Source organism: Camelus dromedarius, chromosome 9, assembly GCF_036321535.1.
Source record: "Camelus dromedarius isolate mCamDro1 chromosome 9, mCamDro1.pat, whole genome shotgun sequence".
Classification (NCBI taxonomy): Eukaryota; Metazoa; Chordata; class Mammalia; order Artiodactyla; family Camelidae; genus Camelus; species Camelus dromedarius.
In genome coordinates, this window is record NC_087444.1 from 24173154 (window position 1) to 24198540 (window position 25387).

The following is a 25387-nucleotide window of genomic DNA, read 5'->3' on the forward strand; positions in this document are numbered from 1 at the left end:
TTGTACAACTGTCGGTGGCTTCTGGAGTGTGTGTTCAAGGGAAATAGATGGATGTGAGGATGGAGTCAGAGCAGAGCACTGGGAAAATCCCCAAGAAGCTTCTGGCCATGGTGGCCTCTGGGGAGCATGGCTGGGAACTGTAGTGAGGAGATTTCCTTCCTCTCTTGGACTGTTCGCAGTTGTTACTGTGTTCATGTATTAGTGTTTCAACCAACAAGTTAATTAACAAGGAAACAAGTTAGGTGGAGATGTTGGTTAGGTCAGGAAGGACCACCCGACTTGTGGCCAGTGATGGATTTGGCTTCTTTATACTGATGATTCTTAAACTCCCCACGGCTGGTCCGGATCGAGGCTGTCAGATACACACACAGATTGGGGCCCACACCTCTCTAAGGCTCTGGTCTCCACTTCAGGCTGAATGGGGATCACCAGGAGAGCTCATTCAAACCCAGCTTTCCGGGCCCCATCCAGAGCCTCTGGGACAGGCCTGCCTGGGGCATCTGTGTTTCTAGCAAGCTCTCAAGTGGTGCTGACCTGCTGGCTGAGGACCTCAGGTGGAGGAGCCCTGCTTTGAGGGCTCCAAGCCTGGTGTTGGGTATTTCTCCCTCCAGATAACTTGCTACCTTTCCCCACAAAGCAGTAGGTAGTAGATGGGGGAGTTGCTGGCTGCTGTTATGGGTAACTGGGGAGGCAGAGTGGTGATTCCAGCCCGGGATGCACCAGGAATCCCTCCAGAGTGTTTAAAAATGCCTGCATCTGAGCCCCCATCCCAGACCGGGTAATGTCAGAACCTTTCCTTGTAGGCTTAGCCAGGGGTTGTTTAAAAAACACCGCAGGGAAGCTTTGATTGCAGGCTGTGTCTGAAGGTCCTAGGGCTGTTGCAGCAAAGTCCACAAACTGTGGCTTAAACAACAGAAATGGAGCCAGAAGTGTGAACTCAAGTTGGCTCTCAGCAGGATTGGTCCTTCTGATGCCGGCTGGGGAGGATCTGAACCAGGGCTTCTTCCTTGAAGCTGTCTTCTCTCTGTCTTTTCGCATCATCCTCTCTTAATGCATGCCTGTCTAATTTTAAAAATAAGAACACCAGTCATATTGGATTAGGGGCCACCCCAGCCATACCAGTGTGACCTCATCTGCACTAATTACCTCTGCAGTGACCCTATTTCCAAATAAGGTCACATTCTGAGGTCCTGGGGGTTAGGACTTCAGCATATGAATTTTGAGGGCCATAATTCAACGATAGACTGGGTGTAAGGCTTCCTTCTCAAACTAATGTGCCCACGAATTCTTGGGGACCTTGTGACGATGCAGACAGAGCAGGTCTGGGGCAAGGCCCAGAACTCTGCATTTCTAATCAGAGTCCAGAGAGTGAGGACCAGGTTGTATTAAGGAATTGATGTTAATGACATTGTGATTGGATAAGAAAGTGTCATTTCTTTTTTACAGGATATGTGGGCAGACATAGTTAAGGTTAACATGTCAGGATGACTATCATTTTCTTTCAAATATTCCCATGAACAATAAAGAGGAAATAGGGGCAAATGTTGACAAGTATTAAATCCAGGTGGTAGGTGTAGGAAGGTTTGTTTTGTTAGCCTGCTTTTCCTCATGTTAGAAATTTTTCATAGTAAGAAATTAAAAAAAAAAAAAGAAAGAAAGAAAAGCTTTCCAGGTAAACCTAAGGAGCACCTGGGGCTGAGTGGATGGTTGGATGGAAAGACAGATGGAGGATGCTTGGGCATCAGGCATTGGGTTCCAGGACTGCTCACTGGGAACAATAACTGTGTGCACCAGCATCCTCTGTGTGCACTTGATTTTTCTACCAACTGTCTCTTTTTCCTGTTTGCCTCCGAGTGAGTTCTGGGAGGTGTCAGGAAGGGGGTGGGGTTCTGGGATTGCTTATCTGGATTGACTGCTCTGGGAGCCGGGGACAATTCAGGTTTCTGGGCAACAGTCTTTGCTTCTGTGTCCCCAGCTCTTAGCATAATGCCCAGCACACAACAGGCACTCAATAAATGCACTGAATAAATGAATGAACGATTGTATACTTCCTCTGAAGGCCCGGTCTACTGCAGAGGAGCCAGGCTCAGGGAGGTCAGGTGACCCATCCTAAGGGCTGCACTGGGTCTGAACTTCTAAGCCTGTGCTGTCCATTGGAAATAAGTGGCAAGTCTCGTACATGATTCTTAATGTTCCATTGGCATGTTTTCAAAGTGAAAAGAAACGGGCGACATTAATCCTGATGATATATTTTGTTTAACCCAATACAGCCAGGATAATATTTCAGCATGTCATCTCTGTTTATGATTACAGAGAGGTAGCACAAGGGGGATCTTTGTGGCGAGGGAAGAGTTCCATATCTTGATTGTGGCAGTGGTTACATGAATATATACATATGATGAGAGGACACAGAATTATACACACATGTCAGTTTCCTGGTTTTGATTCTATACGATAATTATGATAGTTACCTAAGATGTCACTGTCTGAAACTGACTGAAGGGTACCCGGGACCTCTGCTTATCTTTGCAACTTCCTGCGAATCTGTAATTCTTTCAGAGTCAAGCTTAAAGTGTTTGCGGTATTTTACAATCAAAAAGAAATTTTAACTTAACATTAAAAAGTACAGCCAAGTCTCTGAACTCTGGTGTGTGTCCTACACTTAAAGCACATCTCAGTTGGGACCAGTTCAAAGGCTTGATGGCCACACGTGGCCCTGCGGCTGCTGCATTGAACAGCATGGGTGTAGCCTTTGCTTCTTGTCTTCAGCACAGTGCTCCTTCTCACAGGGGGATTCCTGGAGGCCTCTTCTGTGTCTCCTGCTTGCTGATTGTCTGATAGATAAGTTACTTCTCCCTTACATAAGTTAGTGCCTTCTGATAAGCCTCAGTTTTCCTTATCTGTAAGGTGGGACATATCCCATCCCAGCTGTTGTGAGGGTTAAGTGAGATACTGCGTGTTGGGTACTCGGTTAGGACCTGGCCCATCATTCACGGGAAGCCGACATTTACTAGTATTGTCATACTTGCAACCCCAACCTGCATCTTCACCTGGTTCCCCTAATGTTATGATACGCTCCTGCCTCTGTCTGCTGGCCTCCCCAGGCGATGAATGCCCGAGCATCTCCTCTGGTTTCCACTGAGGGGCAGGAGGTAGGATGACATCCCCATGGATCCTTGGCAGCCAGCTCCTGGTTAGATACCCTGTAGTGAGCTGGCTGCGGGCTTGGAGGTCAGACCTTCTGCAAAGATATGTGCAAAGCCTCTTGTGAAACTGAGGACTTCCTCTCTAAGCCCTGGGCTAAACCCACAGCCCAGCCGGCAGGCAGTTGCTTTTTGCCTTATAAGGCAACCCCTCGAAGCCGGTGCACAGGTGAGCAGGCAGCTGCAGGGGCCTTGCTTGGCTCAGCCCCCAAGGCGCTCCCAACTGAGCCTGTGCACAGAGGATCTCAGCAATGAGGGGATTTTGACACCTTTTATGGTTTTAGAGAAGAAGACACAGACCTGTGAACCACAGAGGCAGAAACCCAGAGCTTTATCATGGTGAGAAATGCTGGGGTGACCTCCTCGACACTTTCTGCAAAACCAGGATGTGACTAACCCCGCAGAATGGCTGGCTCACAGAATACCACTTAGGAGACTGTGTGTGCCCCTGGGTTAGCCGGGTGGCAAGAGGCAGTCACAGGAGTCAACTGCAGGATTTAAGCAGGGGATGGTGATGTCATTGGATGGGGTATAAACCCTACCTCCACCCTCCTCCGAGCCTCAGGGCTCGTCCTTGGGGTCTCCCTGGTGGTCAGGTTAGGTTTTCTTACATGGTCCTTGAACCCTGTTCTGTCTTCGCAGGACAGCACCCTCTTTGCTTCTCATTCATCTCGGCATTCACTGGTGGTGGGGATCTCTGGGAGATATGATCTGAGCTGAGGCCCAAATGGGGAGGGAGTGAAGAAAGTGGTACACTGTCCTGGCTGGAGTGGAAGGGCTGGTGTGAAGGCTCTGAGCTAGGGGGTCCATGTGCTCCAGACCCGATGGGTGGAGAGATGGCTGGGCCCAGGGGGCAGCGGTCACATGGTCTGGTCTGGATGGGACGATGGGAAGTCACTGAAGGGTTTTTATGCAGAAAAGTGTGATCTGACTTAGTTGGTGGAACCTCGCTGAGCTGCAAGGAGGACAGAGTAGGGGACAACCAGCCTCCACTGATGCAGTGGCTTTCTCTGTGCCCCCTCTGTGGGTGGGGCTTGGGGGACACACGCGTCACTGTGCTCTTGGGGACACTGCATCCTTGTGCTGCTCACAGGGCAGAGGGACGTGGTCCCCCTCACACTGCTGTCCCTGGCTGCCCTCCCCTGGGTCCTCCTTCCTGTGACCCCTTCATGGATAATGATGAAGTCTTACTTGGCTGATTGGCGAGATGGGAAGAGGCAGGAACCCCAGGTAACTGTCTTAGGCTCCAAACTGTAAACCACTGGGCTTCATGGCTTCAGTTCGTTCTCATGCCATGTCAGGGCCATCCCTGCCCCCAACTTCTCACCCCATCCCCACTGTCCTCACTATACCAGGGGCAACAGGAAATGATTTTGAAAAGGAAATCTTTAAAAAACACATGATCCAAAGATCGCGTGATGGAAAGGAGGAGAAAATGGAGTGGAGAAACTGGACAGAGCCGAGTGCTGAAGGCCAACAGCAGTGGTAAGGAGTGTCGGTGACAGCGTGCGCCTTTGGTGTGCAGCGATGAGAAGGGTGCTTGACCTCCAGGGTCTTCATCCCATCAAATCACAACCCCAGTTTAATCATGAGAAAAAGCTCAGGCAAATCCCGCTGGAGGAGCGACCTTCCAAAGCTGCCCAGGTCATCACTACGCTAGAACTTGTACTGTGAAAACCCTGACCAGAGCGAATGATTTTGCAGCGGTCATGAGCGCCACCTTGTGGGCAAAGGGCTGCAATAACTGTGCTGAGTGTAGGCAGAAACGCAGAGGTGCAGACCTGGCTTGGAACTCGGAAAGGCTTACCATCCTGCGGGGCAGCGGCTGCTCATCCATTGGGGAAAGGGCAAAGCAAATGAGGGATTCCTCGTTTCAGCAATATCTGTTTGCATCTTTACCTTTGGCCGGAGACGGAGCTGATCCAGCCCATTGTCATCAGTCCAAGACAGCCTGGCAGGTGCAGATGAAACCGGCTTTATTAACGGCTGCCCCTCCCACCTGCTCCTGACAATGGGCAGAGAGCCACCTTCTTGTCCTTGGATGAAAAGCCCAGACCTTTCCCTTGATTTTTTTCGCCCTCCATTCTTAGGAAATTAGGTCCTGGGGTCACTTGAGATTGACAATGTTCCCAACTCATTAATTAAACATGTCCAGTCCCAGCTAACAAAGCTTGGAGCTTGACTGAACGTTCAGTTCCTCCCCTCCCGTCTAGCACCTGCTGGGAATCTCTGGGGACAGCAGTTTTGCTCTGACTTGCTCCCTTCTGCCCCTCAGCTGCTGTTTCTGGCTAGGGTTGCCAGGTAAAACCAGAATGTGCAGTCAAATTTGTATTTTAGATGAAAAACAAGTAATTTCTTCGCCATCTAAATATGTCCCATGCAGTATTTGGGACCATTCATACTAGAAATTGCTCATTGTTTATCCAAAATTTGAATTACCTGGGTGACGTGTCATTATTGGCTACACTTGGTGATCCTATTACTGTCCCATCCAGGGTCACAGCATTGTTTCTCATTGCTGCTGGAACAAATTACCACAAATTTAGTGGCTTAAGACAACAGTAATTTATTCTCTTACACCGTTCAGGAGGTCAGAAGTCTGAAATCAGGGTGTCTGCAGGGCTGAGTTCCCTTTGGAGTTTCTAGAGAATTCCTTCCCTTGCTTTTTCCAGGTTCTAGGAGGTCCTTCTTTCATCCTCAAAGCAGCAAATATAGCATTTTCCAGTCCCTCCCTCCCTCCCCTTCCCACTCCTTCCATGATCACATTTCCTTATCTGACTCTGACCGTTCTGCTCTCTGTGATGACACTGGGCCCACCTGGAAAATTCAGGGTGATCTCCCCTCCTGAGGTTCTTACCTTCATCAGGTCACATATCCACAGGTTCTGGGAATGAGGATGTGGGTGTCTCTAGGGCTGTTGTTTGGCCTCCCATAAGGGGCAAGCTGGCTTCAGGTCATCTGGGCCTAGCCCATGTTTCCAGCAGCCTTTGATCTCGTGACCACTTCTGTGCATCCTTGGGAGGCCTCCTTGATCACTGCAACTCCCCTGCCTGGGCAGTGCCTGTCCTTCGGCTCCCAGTCTGCCCTGGGCTGGCTGACCCCCTCCCTGTGGCCTGTCACTGCAGGTCCCTGGGGAGATTCACTGTGACTCCAGGTGGCCATGCCCACTGTGAGTCCTGAATCTTGTCCCAGATCCCGCACCTCTGATGGTCTGCCAGGTGGCAGCAGGGTCACTGCCAGGAGCAGACCCTGCTCTGCTGCCCCCACACTCAGCTATGGCACATGTGACGTGGCCATCGGCTGGAGCTCTTGGAGGGGCACTGTTGTCCCCACCCACTATCGGAGCATCTACACAAATTACTGGGCTTTGTCAGAAAGGGAGGTTTGCCTCCTCTTCCATTTATTTAGTTAATCATGTGTCTATGAACATGTTTTATTAACTCTGCTTCCCAGATGCTTTCTGGGAAGCAACAGCTGTAGGCACAGGGAAAGCCTTAAGCCTAAGGCTATGTTTGACAGAGATTCATACACATTTCGTTACACACTACAGTCCAGAAACCAAAAAACCATTCATGCCTTCATTTCTTTGGGATTTATTCTAGAGGCTTTTAGATTGTTCTGTAGTTGAGAACTTTTAACCACAGAAGTGCCAAGTGGCACTGATGCAGCCCAAGGCCTGTTTCTTGGTCTTTCCAGTCACTGTGCTTCTGATGTTTATTTCAAATCTACACTTTAAAGGCAGGAATACATGTTCCAGGAGGGGCTGGAGGCCCAAACTGCACCCCGAATGAGCTCAGAAAATTCTGGGTATTTCAGACTTACTCTTAAGTCGAGTGTCTGTAGCTGGATCCACGTGTGCTGGGGCCAGATCTATAACTAGGTATTCTCCAAATAAACCTAGTTTATTTAAAAATACATTTATTTTTTATTGAACTATAGTTGATTTACAGTATTGTGTTAGTTTTAGGTATACAACAAAATGATTCAGTTTTATATATATACATGTATATATATAAAATCTTTTTTCAGATTATTTTCCATTATAGGTTATTACAAGATATTCAGTATAGTTCCCTGTGCTCTACAGTAGGACCTTGTCGTTTATCTGTTTTATATATAGTAGTTAGTATCTGATGATCGTAAACTCTTTTCCCTTTAGTAACCGTAAGTTTGTTTTCTATGTTTGAGTGTTTGTTTTGTAAATAAGTTCATTTGTGCTATTTTTTTTAGATTCTACATATAAGTAATATCATATGATATTTGTCTTTCTTTGTTTGACTTAGTTCACTTAGTGTGATAATCTCTAGGTCCATCCATGTTGCTGCAAATGGCATTATTTCATTCGTTTTTATGACTAATATTTCATTATATATACACATGTATAGTATATTTAATATATATTATGTAACATAATACTATTCCATTATATATACATGTATATGTGGTGTATATATATATACATTTATACACACACACACACACACACACTACTTTGTCTTTAGCCAGTCATCTGTCGATGGACATTTAGGTTGCTTCCATGTCTTGGCTGTTGTAAATAGTGCTGCATGTATCTTTTCAAATTAGTTTTTGTCTTTTCCAGATGTATGCCCAGGAGTGGGATTGCTGGATCATATAGTAAGTCTATTTTCAGTTTAAGAAACCTCCATACTGTTCTCCATAGTGATTGCACCAATTTGCACTCCCACCAACAGTGTAGGAGGGCTCCCTTTTCTCCTCACCTTCTCCAAAGTTTATTATTTGTAGACTTTTTGATGATGGCCATTCTGACAGGTATGAGGTAATACCTTATTGTAGTTTTTATTTGTATTTCTCTAATAATTAGCGATGATGAGCATCTTTTCATGTGCCTGTTGGCCATCTGGATGTCTTCTTTGGAGAAATGTTTGTCTAGGTCTTCTGCCCATTTTTGATTGGGTTTGTTTTTTTGTCATTGAGTTGTATGAGCTGTTTGTATATTTCGGAATTTAAGCCCTTGTTGGATGCATCATTTGTAAATATTTTCTCTCAGTCCGTAGGTTTTCTTTTCATTTTGTTTATGGTTTCCTTTACTGTGCAAAAGCCTGTAAGTTTAATTAGGTCCCATTTGTTTATTATTGCTTTTATTTCTATTTCCTGGGTAGACTGATCTAAGAAAATATTGCTACAATTTATGTCAGAGAACATGTCACCTGTGTTGTCTTCTAGGAGTTTTATGATGTCATGTTTTATATTTAAGTTTTTAAGCTATTTTGAGTTTATTTTTGTATATGGTGTAAGGGAATGTTCTAACTTCATTGATTTACATGTAGCTGTCCAACTTTCCCAACATCGCTTGCTGAAGAGACTCTTCTCCTTGGTATATTCTTGCCTCCTTCGTCAAAGATTAATAGGTATGTGTTTATTTCTGGGCTGTCTGTTCTGTTCCATTGATCTTTATGCCTGTTTCTGTACCAGCACCATGTTGTTTTGATTACTGTAACTCTGTAGCATTGTCTGAAGTCTGAGAGGGTTATGCCTCTAGGTTTGTTCTTTTTCCTCTAGATTGCTTTGGCAATTTTGAGTCTTTTGTGTTTTTGTATGAATTTCAGGATTATTTGTCCTAGTTCTGTGAAAAATGTCATGAATAATTTGATACGGATTGCATTAAATCTGTAGATTTCTTTGGATAGTGTGGCCATTTTAACAGTGTTAATTCTTCCAATCCAAGAGCATGGGATATCTTGCCATTTCTTTGAGTCATCTTCGGTTTCCTTTATCAGTGTTTGATAGTTGTCAGCGTATAGGTCTTTGACCTTGTTGGTTAGGTTTATTACTAGGTATTTTATTATTTTTTACTCAATTTTAAACAGGATTGATAGACCCAGTTTTAAAGGTAAACATAATAAAAATATCCACATTTGAAGCTTATATAAATATTATTCAAATGTAACAGTAACTGCAGTCACTGTTAAGAATAGGGGCTAGCACACCATGGCTTGTAAACCAAATCCAGCCACTGCTGCTTTTGGACAGCCAGTGAGCTAAGAATGATTTTCACACTCTAAATGATTGGAAAACAAAATCAAAAGAATAATATTTCATGACATGTGAAAATTCTGTAAAAGTCAAATTTCAGTGCCCATAAATAAAGTCACAGAGGAGCACACAGCCATGCCCAGCTGTCTCTCTGTTGCCTGTGGCTGTTTTTGTGTCCCAACATCTTTGAGTGGCTGTGACAGAGATGGTCTGGCTTGAAAAATCTAAAATATTTGCTACCTGGCCCTGTACAGAAAAAGTCTGCCAACCCCTGGGTTAGCCCAATAAGTGGCTTTTTCAGGGAGGAGAATGATATCACTTGATATTGCTGAGAATTGCCAGTGCTTGATGATAAAAAGCAGGCAGACTTTTAGTTGGTTTAATTGTCGTAATCTCTGCGGCTAGGCAACCCCCGCCCCCAGCCCTTCCATCACCACGCCCCAGTGCCCACATCTAGGACTGTCATCATGGCCCCTGCCCTGGGTGTGCTTTTGCCTATAGGAAATCGCCTTTTTGCATAGAATGCAATCACCCTGGATATTCCTGATTTATACCCCCAACGTTTGTGTGCCTAAGGACAAGGGATCTAATCCTTCTACTCCCTTGGCTGCTGGTGGCAGAAACCTAACTAGAGTGAGCTGAGGTGAAGAGTTGAGGTTACTCAATTCGTGTCCATGACCCACAGGAGGGTGGAGGTGGCTGGGCTTCGGGATGCTTGGCTCTCACAGGACGGCCTCAGTACCCGGACTGACCTCTCCACTAGAAACTGTGCCTTATGTCAGCAGTCAGGCAGCCTCAGGGAGCAGGCGGGAGGGGCTTTGCTTGGTTACAACTTGGAAAGGCATCTGATGAGCAGGGAGGATGGGGATCAGGGTAGACTAAAGAGCTTGGAAGGCAGACCCTTGACACACAAAAGGGAAATGTTCAGATGATCTCAGTTTTTCAGCCTGGAAATCCCTGTGTACGTCTTTCTTTCTTTCTTTTTTTAATATTGCTCATTGCAGTGTTATTTTAATAGCCAAAAGGTAGAAAAAACCTGAACCACCAACAATAGAGAAATAAACAAATAAGTTTATATGTGGTGGTAGCTACCAAAATGTCATGTTTTCCACGTAAATGTAGTAACATGGAAAAAGGATTAAAACATTGTATTTATTTATTTTTTATTGAAGTGAGGTCGATTTACAGTGTTGTTAGTCTCTGGTGTACAGCATAGTGATTCAGTTATACACATAAATATTCTTTTTCATTATAGGTTATTACAAGATATTGAATATAGTTCCCTGTGCTACACAGTAGGACCTATGTTTTCCCTGTGTATTTCTTAATATCCCACCTGCTTTCCCGACATAGCCTCTCACTGTTCTTGTTTTTTCTCTGCTTATCTTCCCCAGGCCTCCCATCCACAGACATATGCCCCCAACCCTCCCTTCCCCTCAGCTTAATCATTCCTCCTTCCCACTTACTCAGTAAGGTGGGACTGAATGATAAAGGATTGTGAGGGTGAGGACTGTGATCCTCCCAGAATAAAGTAAATAGGAGACTTTAGTTTTGGAAGGAAGAGGACTTGTTTGGGTTTGGCTGGGCTGAGGCTGAGGTATAGCCTTTTGGACAAATGGGCTCAGAGTGCAGCCGAGATGACCAGTTTGATGTGCAGGTTTAGGGGTCAGCACAGTAGACAGATGGGAAGTGAAGTCATCAGGAAGGCTGTCAGCAGGAAGGACGTTAGCTCAGAGAGGATGCTTGGGGTGAAAGGAGGGGGCCAGAGGGAAGGCATGAAGAGCTCCCGGAGAACAGAAGGCAGAAAAGACCGAGTGAAAACTACCAGGGAGGGCATGGGAGAAAAGCCAGGGCTGAGTGACCCGGATCCCCAGGAGAGAGAGTCTTAATAAGGAGGCGGGGATGCCGACTGTAGTACATCTGGACTGAAGGTGCCCGACAGTAGAGAGGTGGAGGGATGCCCCAGGAGAGTTGCCTGCGTCTTGAACCAGAGGCCTCAGTAGTGGAGGGTCCCTCGGCTGGGTTACCTGCCTCTCCCTTCTCTCAGTGTGTCTCTATTGGGCCCACGCTCCTCTCTTCCAGCTACGCTCTCATCCCAGCCTCACCCCAGCTACCACAGCCCAGACCGGACACTCTCCCATCCCAGGTGCTCCTCCCTGGCTCCTCCGCGAGTCGTCAGCCACTCTCTTTGGTCTCCAGCTCCTTTCCCAGCTCTTCCCCAGGTCTGGTCTCCAGCCCTTTTCCCAGCTCCTCCCGCAGCTGCGCGCAGGAATCCCACCTCCTTCCTTCCTGCCAGCGGCTGTCCGCGGGCCCCGCCCACAGCCCCGTCCCCATTCGCCTGCGCTGGCCCACGCCCCATGAGGTACATTGCTATTGGCTGGGTCGTTTACGGGGCTCCGCCCCCTAGGCGTTCACTTCTGCGACTGGGGCAGGTAGCCGTCTGTCAGCGCCGTCGCCTGGCAACGGGGTTGAGCCGTTCCGGGGTGGTGGTGGGAAATCTGTGGACCACGACTGGAAAGGCAGGTCAGGTCAGCGCTGGGGTGGAGGGCAAGGGCATCGGTGGGGTAGGGGGGAGGTCACTGGCCCGGGGGCTCTGGAAGGAGCAGCCCGGCTAGGGTAGGGATAGGGGCAATGGTCCTGGTCCCTGGAATGGACCTGGGCCCTGCCCCTCCCTGGCTGCCCGAGATTCTGTGCCCCTTGGTGGGGTTTGGAGTGGTGGGACAGCTCTGAGGAAGGGAGGGAAAGAGGGTCAGTTGGCACAGAAGCACTCCTCACTTTCTGCCTTTCGTGTGGTTGAGATCAGAGGGTTCCTGCAGATGCTTTCCCTAGGGTCTCCAGGGTGGAGGCCAGCTGTCGAGAAGGGGCAGAGAGCGAATGGACGCGGGAAGAACTGGGGAGCATCTGACGGAGGAGGCGAGGCAGGGGTTGTCCTGGAGTGTGTAGTGGGGTGGGTGACCTTCCTTCTTGTCTTCTGACCGCATGCTGCTCTCTGTCCCAGGAGAGTGGAGCTGATGGCTAAACTTAGGGGAGAGGAGAAGAAAGCACTCCCAGGTCAATACCCAGCAGATCAGCCAGTGGGGCCTCTGGAGGGAGGGAAGCCAACCTTGGGCAGGAGGACCAGTCACCTTCTGGCCCACAGGAACTCTGTGCATTGTGGGGCTGGCCCAGGCTCAAGCTGACCCTTCACATAAGGGCTGCTGGTTCTGGGATGTAAACAAAGCTTGAACCAGATAAGGTAGCTGGAGGCTTCCCAGGAAGTGGGTACTGAGGGCCAGGTGACTGCTCCCAGGACAGTGGCCCCTTGGAGATAGGGAGTCTGGGATGTCCTTGGAGGACAGGAGCCATCAGAGATGCTTTGAGAGAGTTGGCTGAGCTGTCCTAGGATGCCAGCAGAAACTGTGGCCCATTCTGCAGAAAAATGGCTCCTGGCTCCCTTTCCAGCACTGAGGGTGTTTGTTCCTTCCAAGCTGGGCTGTTTCCGTTGCTGGAAGTCGAGAACTCTACCTTCTGTTGCCTTGGGCTCAGCTCTCTCTCCTTCTCTGACCTCTAGAAAGCAGAATTAAATGTTCTGTTCCCTCATTTAATCCTTTCCACCTCGTTACAGGGCTGGTGGCCCTTTCCCAATTTTACTAAGTTTCGAAGAGACTTAGTAATTTGTCCCTGGTCATAACATCAACCAATGTCAGAACTTGAACTCAGATCTGCTCATCATGGCTTACACTGTAACTTCAGAGCCTGGGGGCCTCCGTGTGGGAGGCAGGCACTCTGATTATTAGTGCATTTCACTGCCCACCCTCCCGCTCTGCCCCACAGCCCCACATCTTTGGAAGCTCATTTCTCATTCCCAGCCTTACTGACATTTGGGCCAGGTACTTCTTTGTTGCATGGGGCTGTCCTGTGCATTGCAGAGTATTTAGCAGTACCCCTGGTTTCTATCCATTAGAAGCCAGCAGCACCCTCTCTCTGGCTGTGACAGCCAAGCATCATTGCCAAATGTCCCCTGGGGGACAAAACTGTCCCCAGTTGAACCAAGGTAAGCAGTCTGAAAGGAACGTTGAGGTGCGTTCTCCTGAAAGAAGACTTGATAGATGCAAACCTGCGGAAGACTCAGACCAGTGCTGGGTTGTTTTATACACAACTTGCCAGGAAAAAAAAAAGTTTATCCTGCATATGGAGGTGCACCCAGTACAGTCCGTGAGGAAACCATTGTCAGGAATTGAAAGAAAGTTCAGGGATGTGCATTTGGAGAGAAGTAGGAATGCATCATTGGAGGCTTTTGTTTCCTCCCCGAAGTTGGTTACAGAGATTTCTGTCCTGATTAAAGTGAGTCTAGGCTGGAGGAACTTGGAAACGCTGTATTGCTGCCAGTGCTTCCCTCTGCCTTGCGCGGGGTGCTTTAACAGGAAGTGGGGCATCCTTGGAGCTGTTTGGAGATGCTCACCTGTGCCCTGTGGGGGTGCAGGGTTGTGTTCTTAGAGGCTGTGCATCCTCCCACCTGTCATGGACTCCAGTCCTGTGGCTCCTGCTTATGGCTGCGACATCCCGTTCTCCCTTCTCCTTGAAAGAAAAACTGGTGTTTCCAGCTGTCTGGCTGCCTTGCTTCCAGGCCTTTCCCTGATGTCTCCTCCCGATGTTGTCCTGTGCCCACTGCACGCCAATGGTCTGCACCTCTGGCCCTCCCTGTTGGCATCTTTCCCAGCCACCGTTGTTTTTCATGGGCATCTGAGCCCCACGGAGGCTGGCCAGGCTACTGTTTTCAGACAACAGCGGAGGAGCCTGTTTCTGGTGGGACGGGGGTGGGGGTTGGGGAGGGCTGGAAGTGAGGGGCTGGGTGGAGGCAGACGAGTGCCCCCTTGCTCTGTAGCCTGCCTCCGGTACCCTCCCCACATCAGACCTCGCCAGGATGTGGGATGATGTTCCTTTCACCCTGTGCCTTTGTGTGCACTGTCTGACTTCCCAGGTGAACTGCCTGTGGGCACCCGAAGACCCAGCTGGAACCTGTCCCTTGGATGTTTTCTACTCTCAACCTCTGTTCTCTCTTCGCCCCAAGCCTGTTAATCCCCCGAGCACTTCTTGTTGGATGGGACGCCCCTGCAGCTTCTCTGTATGCCTGCCCTCTGCCGGGCATTATCTGGCCCAGGAGATGCTGTGTTACCTGTTGGAAGGAATTAGATGCCTGTGAGGATGTCAGGAAGGCCAATGTCCTGGAGGGGCTGAACCTGTGACCTCTGAGTGACACAAACCCTTGGCTGTGCTGATTCCTCAATTGTTTGACATCTGGGAACTTCTGAGGAGGGCCATTTAAGTGTTGGCAGCCTTTTAACTCCAGACTGCCCCTGAAAGAGGCTGGTATCCCCTTGGTAGAGAGATTCCTCGGTTTTGAGAAAGAAGGAAGCCTTCTCAGGATTTGCGGAATTTGAGGGGTGGCATTTAGATCGCTTCACCGTTAGAGAGGTGGAGGTGGCATTGGCTGGAGACCCTGTCCTTGCTGTCAGGTGCCTCTGGGCTTTTTCCTTCTGGGGAGCCCTTGGAAGCCTGCTTGGGTGGGCATGGCTGTCAGCTGGCCTCAAGGGTCCAGCTTTGATGTGAAGCTGTGCCAATGTCTCAAAAACCTTTCCCTCAAGGTGTCGGGAGGCCACTGTCTCTTCCAGTGTTAGGTGAGTCACAGGGTTGGTTTCTCATGTCACAAACTTTCAGGTGTTCTATAAGAAGTAAAATGTGTGATTGTCTTTGTTAGAAAGACCTGGAGAGTGAAATAGAATTCACTAGGGAGCATCTTCATACGCTGACATTTTCAGGATTTCAGCAGAAACGAGAGGGGCGCAGGGAGTGTTGTGTGATAAGTGTTTTGGTGACTTGATATGTTAACACAGATTTTGAGAGAATCTCAAACCTCCCTGGTTGGGGAGGGTATGAATCTAACCATACTTTTGACTAAAGCTGTCATGATTTACTGGTAACATAAATAAAGCTGGAACCAAGCAAAAGCAAAACCACGCTTCGTAGATGGATCGGGTCACTAGCCAGGGTCCCAGGGTAACCCACAGCCCCTTTCCTGGTCAGTAGAGCAGTGGAGCGTCCCTCCTAATTATTACCCTACCCCCTCTGTTCCTCCCGCATCCTTGATGAAAAGTATTGTCCAGTGCCCCCTCCACGCCAATGGTCACTGACTGAACGGACCCAGTCACTGACTGAACCTTCCCTTCTTTGAGCCTTCCAAGAAGACATCCCCACTCTACGCTCTCACCCAGGTCCCCCCACTTCCTTGCCACAGCTGACTGGAAATACAGCCTGACTACAGCCTCATCCTTAGCCAGTGGGCATCGACCTACTTGCTAGTGTGATTTCTCCTGGGCGTTGCCTTCAGACACTTAATACTTACAGCACAGGTTTGCAATAGGTAGAATATATTAAATTTATGGCAGAATTGATGATGTTCATACCTTCTTTCTGTCTTTGTTTGGCACTCTTTCCTGCTCCTTCCAGAACTGATGAGTATTTAGAAGTCAAACGACAATGGCACATCTCCTCATCAAGTCACAAGTGTTGACTTGTGACAGGTTGTTTCTTGGGACTCTCAGAAGAGTTGATGGAGAGGATGGATCTGCCTTGGCGTAGCTGCTTGAGCTGTACCTGCTGCAGGGGACCAGGCACCAGCTGGTGCCACACCCTGTATCTTAGAGATGAGGAAGGCTTTAATTAGGCTGGACCTTGAGCCCAAGGCTAGAGGTTTTCCTTCTTGACTCTTAATGCAGGTGAGAAACTTGAGAAGTGGAAGCATTTAGATCAGATGGCCCCTGAATGGCAGCCCCAAATGAGGTTGTGTAAGCCCCCATCTTCAGCCCACCTTTATAAGGGTGATATAGCCCCTCTCCAAGGAGCCTTCAGCTGGAGGCTTCCTGTTCAGTGCAGAGGGGTCCCCCAGCCAGAATGGCTCTGATTAAAAAAAAAAGATGGAAACATAACAAGAGTGTTGGAGAGGATGTGGAGAAATTGGAACGCTCATGCTTTGCTGCTGGGAATGTAAAATGGAAAATAGTTTGGCAATTCCTCAAAAATCAAACATCAGGTTATATGACCCAGAAATTCCATTCCTAGGTATATCCCCTTCAAATTTGAAAGCAGGGACTCAAACAAGTACGTGGACATGTATGTACACAGTAGCACTATTCACAACACCCAAAAGAAACAGCCCAGATGTCCATCAACAGGTGAATGGATAAACCAACCGTGGTATCTCCACACACTGGAATATTAGTCAGTCATAAAAGAATGATGTATTGATCATGCTACAGTATGAATGAACCTTTATTATTTTTTAAACATTTTTTATTGATTTATAATCATTTTACAATGTTGTGTCAAATTCCAGTGTAGAGCACAATTTTTCAATTATACATGAACATATATATATATATATTCATTGTCACATTCCTCTCTCTGTGAGCTACCATAAGATCTGGTATATATTTCCCTGTGCTATACAGTATAATCTTGTTTATCTATTCTACAATTTTGAAATCCCAGTCTGTCTCTTCCCACCCCCCACGCCCTTGGCAACCACAAGTCTGTATTCTATGTCTATGAGTCTATTTCTGTTCTGTATTTATGCTTTGTTTGTTTGTTTTTTAGATTCCACATATCATATGGTATTTTTCTTTCTCTTTCTGGCTTACTTCACTTAGAACGACATTCTCCAGGAGCATCCGTGTTGCTGCAAATGGTGTTATGTTGTCGATTTTTATGGCTGAGTACTATTCCATTGTATAAATATACCACATCTTCTTTATCCAGTCATCTGTTGATGGACATTTAGGCTGTTTCCATGTCTTGGCTATTGTAAATAATGCTGCTATGAACATTGGGGTGAGGTGTCATCCTGAAGTAGGGTTCCTTCTGGATATAAGCCCAGGAGTGGGATTCCTGAGTCATATGGTAAGTCTATTCCTAGTCTTTTGAAGAATCTCCATACTGTTTTCCACAGTGGCTGCACCAAACTGCATTGCCACCAGCAGTGTAGGAGGGTTCCCTTTTCTCCACAGCCTCTCCAGCATTTGTCATTTGTGGACTTTTGAATGATGGCCATTCTGACTGGTGTGAGGTGATACCTCATTGTAGTTTTGATTTGCATTTCTCTGATAATTAGTGATATTGAGCATTTTTTCATGTGTCTATTGATCATTTGTATGTCTTCCTTGGAGAATTGCTTGTTTAGGTCTTCTGCCCATTTTTGGATTGGGTTGTTTATTTTCTTCTTCTTGAGTCGTATGAGCTGCTAATATATTCTGGAGATCAAGCCTTTGTTGGTTTCATTTGCAAAAATTTTTTTCCATTCTGTAGGTTGTTTTTTTGTTTTACTTATGGTTTCCTTTGCTGTGCAGAAGTGAATGAACCTTTAAAGTGTTATGCTGAGTGAAAAAATCCAGACCCCAAAGGCCATTTATTGTATGATTTTGTTAATGTGAAATGTTCAGAATAGGCAAATCCCGAGAGACGGCATATTATTGGTTGCAAGGGTCTGGGAGGCCAGGGGACGGAATGGGGATTCAGTGCCAGTGGGTCTGGGGTTTCTTTTGGGGTAATGACAGTGTTTTAGGACTAGATAAACGTGGTAGTCTCACAATGTTGGGAATATACTAAATGCCACTGAGTTGTTCATTGTAAAATGGGTAATGTTATGTTACATGAATCTCAGCTCAGTAAAAAAAAAAGAAAAGAAATGTCCCAGCTGCACCCCATTTTCCCTTGAGGGTTTGAGCAGCCAGGTCTTGCTGGGCCTGTGATCCACGCTCCTCCTGCAGGGATAGCCTCTCCTCACCCACTGCCCCAACCAGCTTGCCCTGGTAGGGGACTGTGGGCTGTTGCTTTGGGGGAAGGTACTTGTCTCACCAGCAATTCCACCAATGCGGGTTCCAGATAAAGTCTAAAGACAGGAATTACGAAGTCACGACACTTTGCCCCTTAGGTGGTTTCATCTCTGACTGTGCTTTTATTATAATCCCTGGATCAGAAGGGACTGCTTTCTGTAATGAGGTCTGTGACCTGAACAGGGCCCCTGGCTGCCTTTGGATACCAGCCTCTGTTCAGACTCCTCCAAGAGACGGGGCACTGGCTGGGATCTCATGGCTCCGTTCTCAGCCCTTTGCTTTGGCCGACGTGTTTCCCAATCACAATGGTCTGAGAGGGGGGCTGTGATTATTCTCATTTTACAAATGAGGAAACTGGGCACAGAGAGTTTCTGTAGCTTGCCTGAGACAGTGTAGCTAGCCAGGTGGAGCCAGCATCACAAAGGAAGAACTTGTCCAACAGCATGTTTGCTCTGAAGGCAATATTTTCAAGGCACTAATTGTATTCACATACCTGTGAACATCCAGCCTTAGAGATCATTTTAACTTAGGTTTTTAAAAAATGAGTATTCAGATTAAAATACTGCTTTTCCTACCTTTTAGTTACATTATCTTAGAACATTTTCAAATAAAGAAATCCACTGTTGCTCGGCAATTAGGAGCAGGCTTACACGAGATGTTAGCCACTATATATAAAAATAGATTTAAAAAAAGTTTCTTCTGTATAGCACAGGGAACTATATTCAATATTTTGTAATAACCTTTAGTGAAAAAGAATGTGAAACATATATGTATATGCATGACTGGGACATTGTGCTGCACACCAGAAATTGACACACTAACTACATAAATAAATAAATTAATTAATTAATTAATTTAAAAAATTAGGAGCAGGCTTCGGGCAGTCAGAGGAGTCAGAATTGGGTTTTCCCACTTTCCTTATGTGGACCATTCATTTTCTGCCACTTTGAAGCAACATTGGTTAGCTCTGCTGTGTTTTAGCTGCATTTTACAACCAAATCAATATGGATTAACTTGACCATTTGTTTCCTAGGGTTGGTACCCTTTGACTTCTCTCTCTAACTGGGTGTTAACTTTTCCTCTGCAGAGAATCCCGCCAGCTAGAAGTACAGATGGGAAACAGCAGGAGTCACCTGGGGCAGGGTCTCAGCTCACAGTTTCTTCCTGAGGAGCAGGCTGAGATTGACAGGTTGTTTGATGCTCTGTCATCGGAGAAACTCAGCTCAAATACGTCACCCAGATCCTTCTCTCTGCAGGCACTGAAGGCAAGAGTTACCCTCGGTGGTTTGTGTTTATTTGGAGCAGGGGTCAGGCCAAAGTTGGCTGTCTGGTCCTGTAAGACAGATGTATGGGGACACTGAGAACCGTGTTTTCTGTAAAGGGACAGATAGTACCTGTTTTCGGTTGTGTGGGCTCTGTGGTCTCTGTTGCACCTACAGCAGTGTTTTGGGAACATTTCCACCCTGAGGTTGACTGGAGGGGCTGGCCTGCTTCCTGTCTCTGGGACCATCGTTTCCTGATTTCCTTGCGGACAGGAGACAGGTTGCCCTAGCTTTATTTGTGGGTCCAATAACTGCAAAGTTTCAAGCCTGCCTTTGCCTTGAGGATTCGTAAGCATTTGATGTCCTGGGAATTTTGTGGTTTTTGTTACAAAATAGCCAAGTTTCAGATTCAAGGGTCATCTGATGAGGAGTTAAAACTGCCCTTTTCCCCATCTTTTGGCCCCATTTCATGGGGCCTTTAACCGCATGTTTGAGTGCTCAGACAGAATGAGGCAATGACAAAGAGATACCATCAGCCCATCTTCCTGGGTGTTGGGGAGGCCACGCAGTGTGGGGAGGCATTTGAGAGGCTCCTCTTTTAGAACGTGCAGAATGGGAGCCGACAGCATTGGGCTGCCCCAACGTCCTCAACTTCCAGTAGAGGAAACTGGCTGAGGAGATTATTGGAGTCATAGATCCGTGTGTGTGTGTGTATCTCCACTAGACCAAAAGCACCCTGGTCTTCTGGGTCACCCCCTAAGCTGGAGCAGACAAAACCAGACAGACCAGTTAGGGACTTGACTGCAGAGTTGGTGACAACCTTCCCAAGTATTTATTAAAATAAATAGAGATGGAGGAGGGACGGTATAGCTCCGTGGTAGAGTGCATGCTTAGCATGCACGAGGTTCTGGGTTCAATCTCCAGTACTGCCAATAAATAATCAAACAAACAAACAAACCTAATTACCTCCTCCTCTCCCCTGTGCACACACAAAAAAAGATGAATAGAGTTAAAAGTTGATCAGAAAAGCTTGGTGACCGAATCTAGGTTCCTTTGGGAAGGAATTAACAGCTACTCTTCAGGAGAACTTTGAAAACACTGACAGAAGTAGGAAGACTCTTATTGAGCAGCGAGCTTGGGAACCGGCTTCCCAAGAACCACAGAATGTTGTCACTGACTGCATAGACATGGTGAAGTTGTTTTGGAAGTGTTCAGTGTTCAGATCCTAATGATTTAGTTCATGATTTACTTTCTCTCACCATGTATTTGCATATCCCTGGACCAAATAAGATTTGATGTTGGAGTCAAAGAGAAAAGGATATTTACAGAATATTACTGCAAGACAGTGAAGAACTAGATTTTAAGTTTAAGGAGAAATTGATGAAAAATGCATATTGAGCATAAAGGACTTGGATAAGAAGCAAAAGCTCACTGATATATTTGGAAGTTCCTAATACAGAGGAGACCAATTTTACCACTACACAGACCATGTGTTCCATGTCGTAATAAATTCAGGCCTGCAAATGACAGATACTAAAATCTAGAATGGAGAAGATGTTGTAAGCAGAGTGAGGAGCAGATAATGTCCAGAGGCAGGAATGACATGGCCCTTCTCGGGAGACTGGTAAGTTTGGAGGGCAGGATGGGAACAGATTATGGAAGAGTCTGATGGCCAAGATGAGCCATAAGCCAGAACATGTTAGGTATGTGTGTCCTGGGGTGGTGTGATGCTCTTAGGTGGGGACAGATGGTGCATGTAGGATTTAGGAAGGTTGTGTGCAGGTAGCAGTGGTTGGTCTTCGTCCCCTAGATATTTTTCCATCATCCCTACTGGGTTTGACTCACACCCTGTCTGGCCTTTTCTCCTGCTTGTCCCCACAGAATCATGTTGGGGAAGCACTCCCCTCGGAGATGGTCACCAGACTATTTGAGGGCATGCGGAGGGTTGACCTGATGGGGAAGGTAAAGGGGCCTAGTGAGAATGTCTCCCAGGAGCAGTTCACAGTGTCCATGTCCCACCTGTTAAAAGGAAACTCTGAGGAGAAGAGTCTCGTGATCATGAAAATGATTTCTGCCACAGAAGGTCCCGTGAAGGCAAGAGAAGTCCAAAAGGTAAGAGGCCCCCTTCGCAGCCATCCCAGGCAGTCTTGGTGTATGCACGTCAGGGACTGAGGATGATTAAACAGCGGATGGAGGCATTGTGGAGAGGTCCACTGCTGGGGGACCCTAGACCACATAACTGGTCAAGGTCCGAACGTCCGAACCCTTGGACAAAGAGGCTTTGGCCAACTAACCAGCCAAGGGTATCGTTAGAATAATGAATAACTACTCAAGTTACATGATCTTTTCCCACATGGTGGCCCATGACAGTTGGTCTTGAAGAGAGATAAAACCCTCTTCCCCACGTTGATATGATATAGGTCACAGGTCACAACAGAAACATGATTAATGGTAAAATTGTGGTTTTCAAGTTTACAGAGGATCTGGTTGGCTCTTTGGTACACGTGCTAAACTACAGACAGGAGCTGAGAGGCTGGACTCAGAAGCAAGCCCTAGGTTCCCTGCCCAGGGTGCAGGTGCTGGCTGCTCAGCTGATCTCCGAGATGAAGCTTCCAGGCAAGTGCCCTGCATCAGACCTTAGACCTTGGCGTCGAAGAGTGGTCCATGCTGTTTCGACTACTGTAGCCTTGTAGTAAAAATTTGAAATCAGCAAGCATGGGTCTTCCAACTTTGGAGGACTATTTAGATTATCTAATCAGTTGACATACAATTGTTCATAGTATTTCCTTATAATCCTTGTTTCTGCAAGGTTGGTAGTGATGTCCCGACTTTCATTTCTGATTTTAGTCATTTGAGTCTTCTCTTTTTCTCTTGGTCATTCTAGCTAAAGATTTGTTCACTTTTTGTCATTCCCAAAGAGCCAACCTTTTTGGTTTTGTGGATTTTCTTTGTTTAATCTATTTCATTTATCATCACCCAAGTCTTTTATTTCCTTTTCTTCTGCTTCTGTTAGATTTAATTTGGTTTTCTTTTTCTAGTTTCTTGAGGTAGAAGGTTAGGTTATTGATGTGAGATCTCCTTTTTCGTATAGGCATTTGTGGCTGTAAATTTCCCTCTAAGCACTGCTTTCACTGAACCCCATAAGTTTTGGTATATTGTGTTTGTTTTCATTCATCTCAGTATTTTCTAACTCCCCTCATGATTTCTTCTTTGGCCTATTGGTTATTAGAGGTATATTCTTTAATTTCTACATGTTTGTGAATTTCCCCACTTGCCTTCTGTTACTGACTTGTAATTTCATTACATTGTGGTTGAAAAAATACGTTATATGATTTTAGTTCTTTTAAATTTATTGGGGCATGTTTTATGGCCTAATGTATTGTCTGTTCTGGAGAATGTTCCATGTACACTTGAGAGGAATATGTATTCTATTGTTGGCTGAGAAACTGTATATTTAAATTTACTTGGGATTTAAAAATACCTTGTGGTGAATCTCTTTATAAAGTAGACTTGTTTTATAAAAGTTTTACTTTACTGTAAAGCTGCATTTTTAAACAGTTTGAAAAACTAAGTGAGGGATTTAGATTTTTTTGGTTTTGTTTTATTTTATTTAAGTATATTTGATTTACAATATTGTGTTAGTTTCTGGGGTACAACAAAGTGATTCAGTTGTACATATACATACATTCTTTTCAATTATGGTTTGTTATAAGATATTGAATATAGTTCCTTGTGCTATACAGTAGGATCTTGTTGTTTATCTATTTTATATATAGTAGTGTGTACCTGTTAATCTCAAACTCCTATTTTATGCCTCCCCCATCCCCTTTCCTCTTTGGTAACCATAAGTTCGTTTCCTATGTCTATGAGTCTATTTCTGTTTCATAAATAAGTTCATTTGTGTCATATTTTAGATTCCACATATAAGTGAAATCATATGGTATTTGCCTTTCTCTTTCTGGCTTACTTCACTTAATATGATAATCTCTAGGCTCATCGATGTTGCTATAAATGACATTATTTCATTCTTTTTATGGCTGAGTAGTATTCCATTGTGTGTGTGTGTGTGTGTGTGTGTGTATACACACACCACATCTTTATCCATTTGTCTGTTGATGGACATTTAAGTTGCTTCCACATCTTGGCTATTGTTCATACTGTTGCTATGAACATGGGGGTGCATATATCTTTTCGAATTACGGTTTTCTGTGGATGTATGCCCAGGAGTGGGATTGCTGGATCATATGGTAACTCTATTTTTAGTTTTTTTATGGAGTCGCCATACTGTTCGCCATAGTGGCTGCACCAATTTACATTCCCTAATGAGGTATTTGAACTTGGAAAGAAAAATAACATAGTATATGATACCCTGATATACATATGAAGTGCCAGTAGTTTGTCTTCTGACATTACGGCTGTTCTTAGTGGGTAAGAGATGGAAAGCAGGATGATGGATGCTCGTTGGAAACAATTAGGCATAATTTGTAGTTAATGAAACCCCTCTTCCCACATAAACTAGAGGGGTTCCCAGAAAGTTACCAACCTCTGCCCTGACTTGGCTGGAGGATAGCATGCTTCTAAATCCTTTCCAGATGACTTTGTTAGGACTAGTGGCTTTTGGTGTAGCTCTCTCAGGAAGGACTACTGGGGAGTTTTGGGGCCCTGGCATAAGGGTGTAGCTATCTCCTGGAGACTCTGAAATGCAGCTTGGAGCAGAGAGAAAAGATAGAACACTGATGTCGAATTGTTCAGATGATCACTGTCCAACAGAGATAGAACGGAAGCACCAAAACATACCACATGTGAAATCGTATTCTAATAACCACATGAAAATAGCAAAAGAAACGCGTGAAATTAATTTTAAGAATATGTCCAAAATATATTTAACATTGGCAATCAATGTAAAAAAATGATCAAGACATTTTACATTCTTTTTTCTTTCCATGCCAAGTCTTTGAAATTGGGTGTGTGTTTTACACTTACCGCGCATCTCAGTTCAGATGAATGGCGCATCTCAGTTCAGGCGAACCGTGCACAGGGCTCCCCTGCTGGACCTGGCAGTTTAGGTAAGTAGATAGGAGATGTAATTGCCCACTTGTACTGTTTTCTCTTCCCCTAGATGGTGAGAAGCTTCTGGGGCCTGAGCAGCTGGCACATGACTGTGACCGAGCAGTGATCGAGGACTGGGTGTTCAGAACCCCCCACGTGGCCGTGTTTCTGAGCGTGGTCATCCACAGAGGCTTTCTGCTGCACTTGTCCCTCGATTTGGCTACCCTGATCCCTGAGCGCCAAGTGGACCTGGGGCGGGAGTTTGCAAGCATCCTGGATGTCCTATCCGTTGTCTACATCAACTCCCACCTGCCCGGGGAGTGGCGGCACCGCTGGCGCCTGCTATTTGCGTCTGAGCTCCACGGGCACAGTTTTGCCCAGCTCTGTGGGCTCATCACACACCGGGGGCCCTGTGTCATGCTGCTGGAGGACCGCGACAGCCATGTGTTTGGTGGCTTTGCCTCCTGCTCCTGGGAGGTCAAGCCTCAGTTTCAAGGTAAGACTTGGCCACCAAAACCCCAAGTGGTAGCATAGTGCTCCTTACAGGATCTGGTCAGATGGCTGCAGCCTGGAGACCTCTGAGCACCGACAAAGGATGCATGTGTTTCTTCCATCTCCTCCCCCAAGTGTTTTCCTAGATGTGTTTGGGAAGCTGGTGACACACAGGGCTTCTGTATGGTGGTTTAACACTTCGTGGATTTCTTTATAGATTCTGGCTGTAGGGTGAGGTAAGCAGGAAAGGGATCCTCACCCCTGGATTTCAGATGAGGAAATGGCGTCTCAGCATCATTAAAGGGTGCCAGGTCCAGGCCACAGGAGAGGCTGGGTTGTGGATGCCGTGTGAGGGACCAGGGAGATGCCAGCTCTTTCAGGTGGAGGTGTGTTTTCCCTTGAGGGACCGTCATCCTTTCCTGGAATCACCTCTGTGTGCGTGCTTTGCTGCTTCTGCCTGCAGTTTTTCTGTTTTGTGCTTTTGCTGGAGATTGGAAGC

General features: G+C 46.3%; 1 protein-coding gene across 5 annotated transcripts in view; it reads left to right on the forward strand.

The window, feature by feature from the left end:
• The window catches only part of MEAK7 (MTOR associated protein, eak-7 homolog), a 47043-nt gene that overhangs the window by 12799 nt on the left and 8857 nt on the right, over positions 1-25387 (forward strand). For 2 of the 5 annotated variants that reach the window (XM_064488915.1, XM_064488918.1), the window contains exons 1-5: positions 11675-11741; positions 19173-19350; positions 21229-21459; positions 21819-21963; positions 24467-24892. In XM_064488915.1, the coding sequence (XP_064344985.1) occupies positions 19198-19350; positions 21229-21459; positions 21819-21963; positions 24467-24892 (955 nt within the window). In that variant the 5' untranslated portion in view covers positions 11675-11741; positions 19173-19197. Of the gene's footprint in view, positions 1-11663; positions 11747-15629; positions 15974-19172; positions 19351-21228; positions 21460-21818; positions 21964-24466; positions 24893-25387 lie in introns of those variants that run through there. The other 3 variants (XM_010980510.3, XM_064488917.1, XM_064488916.1) reach the window with 3 other exon arrangements.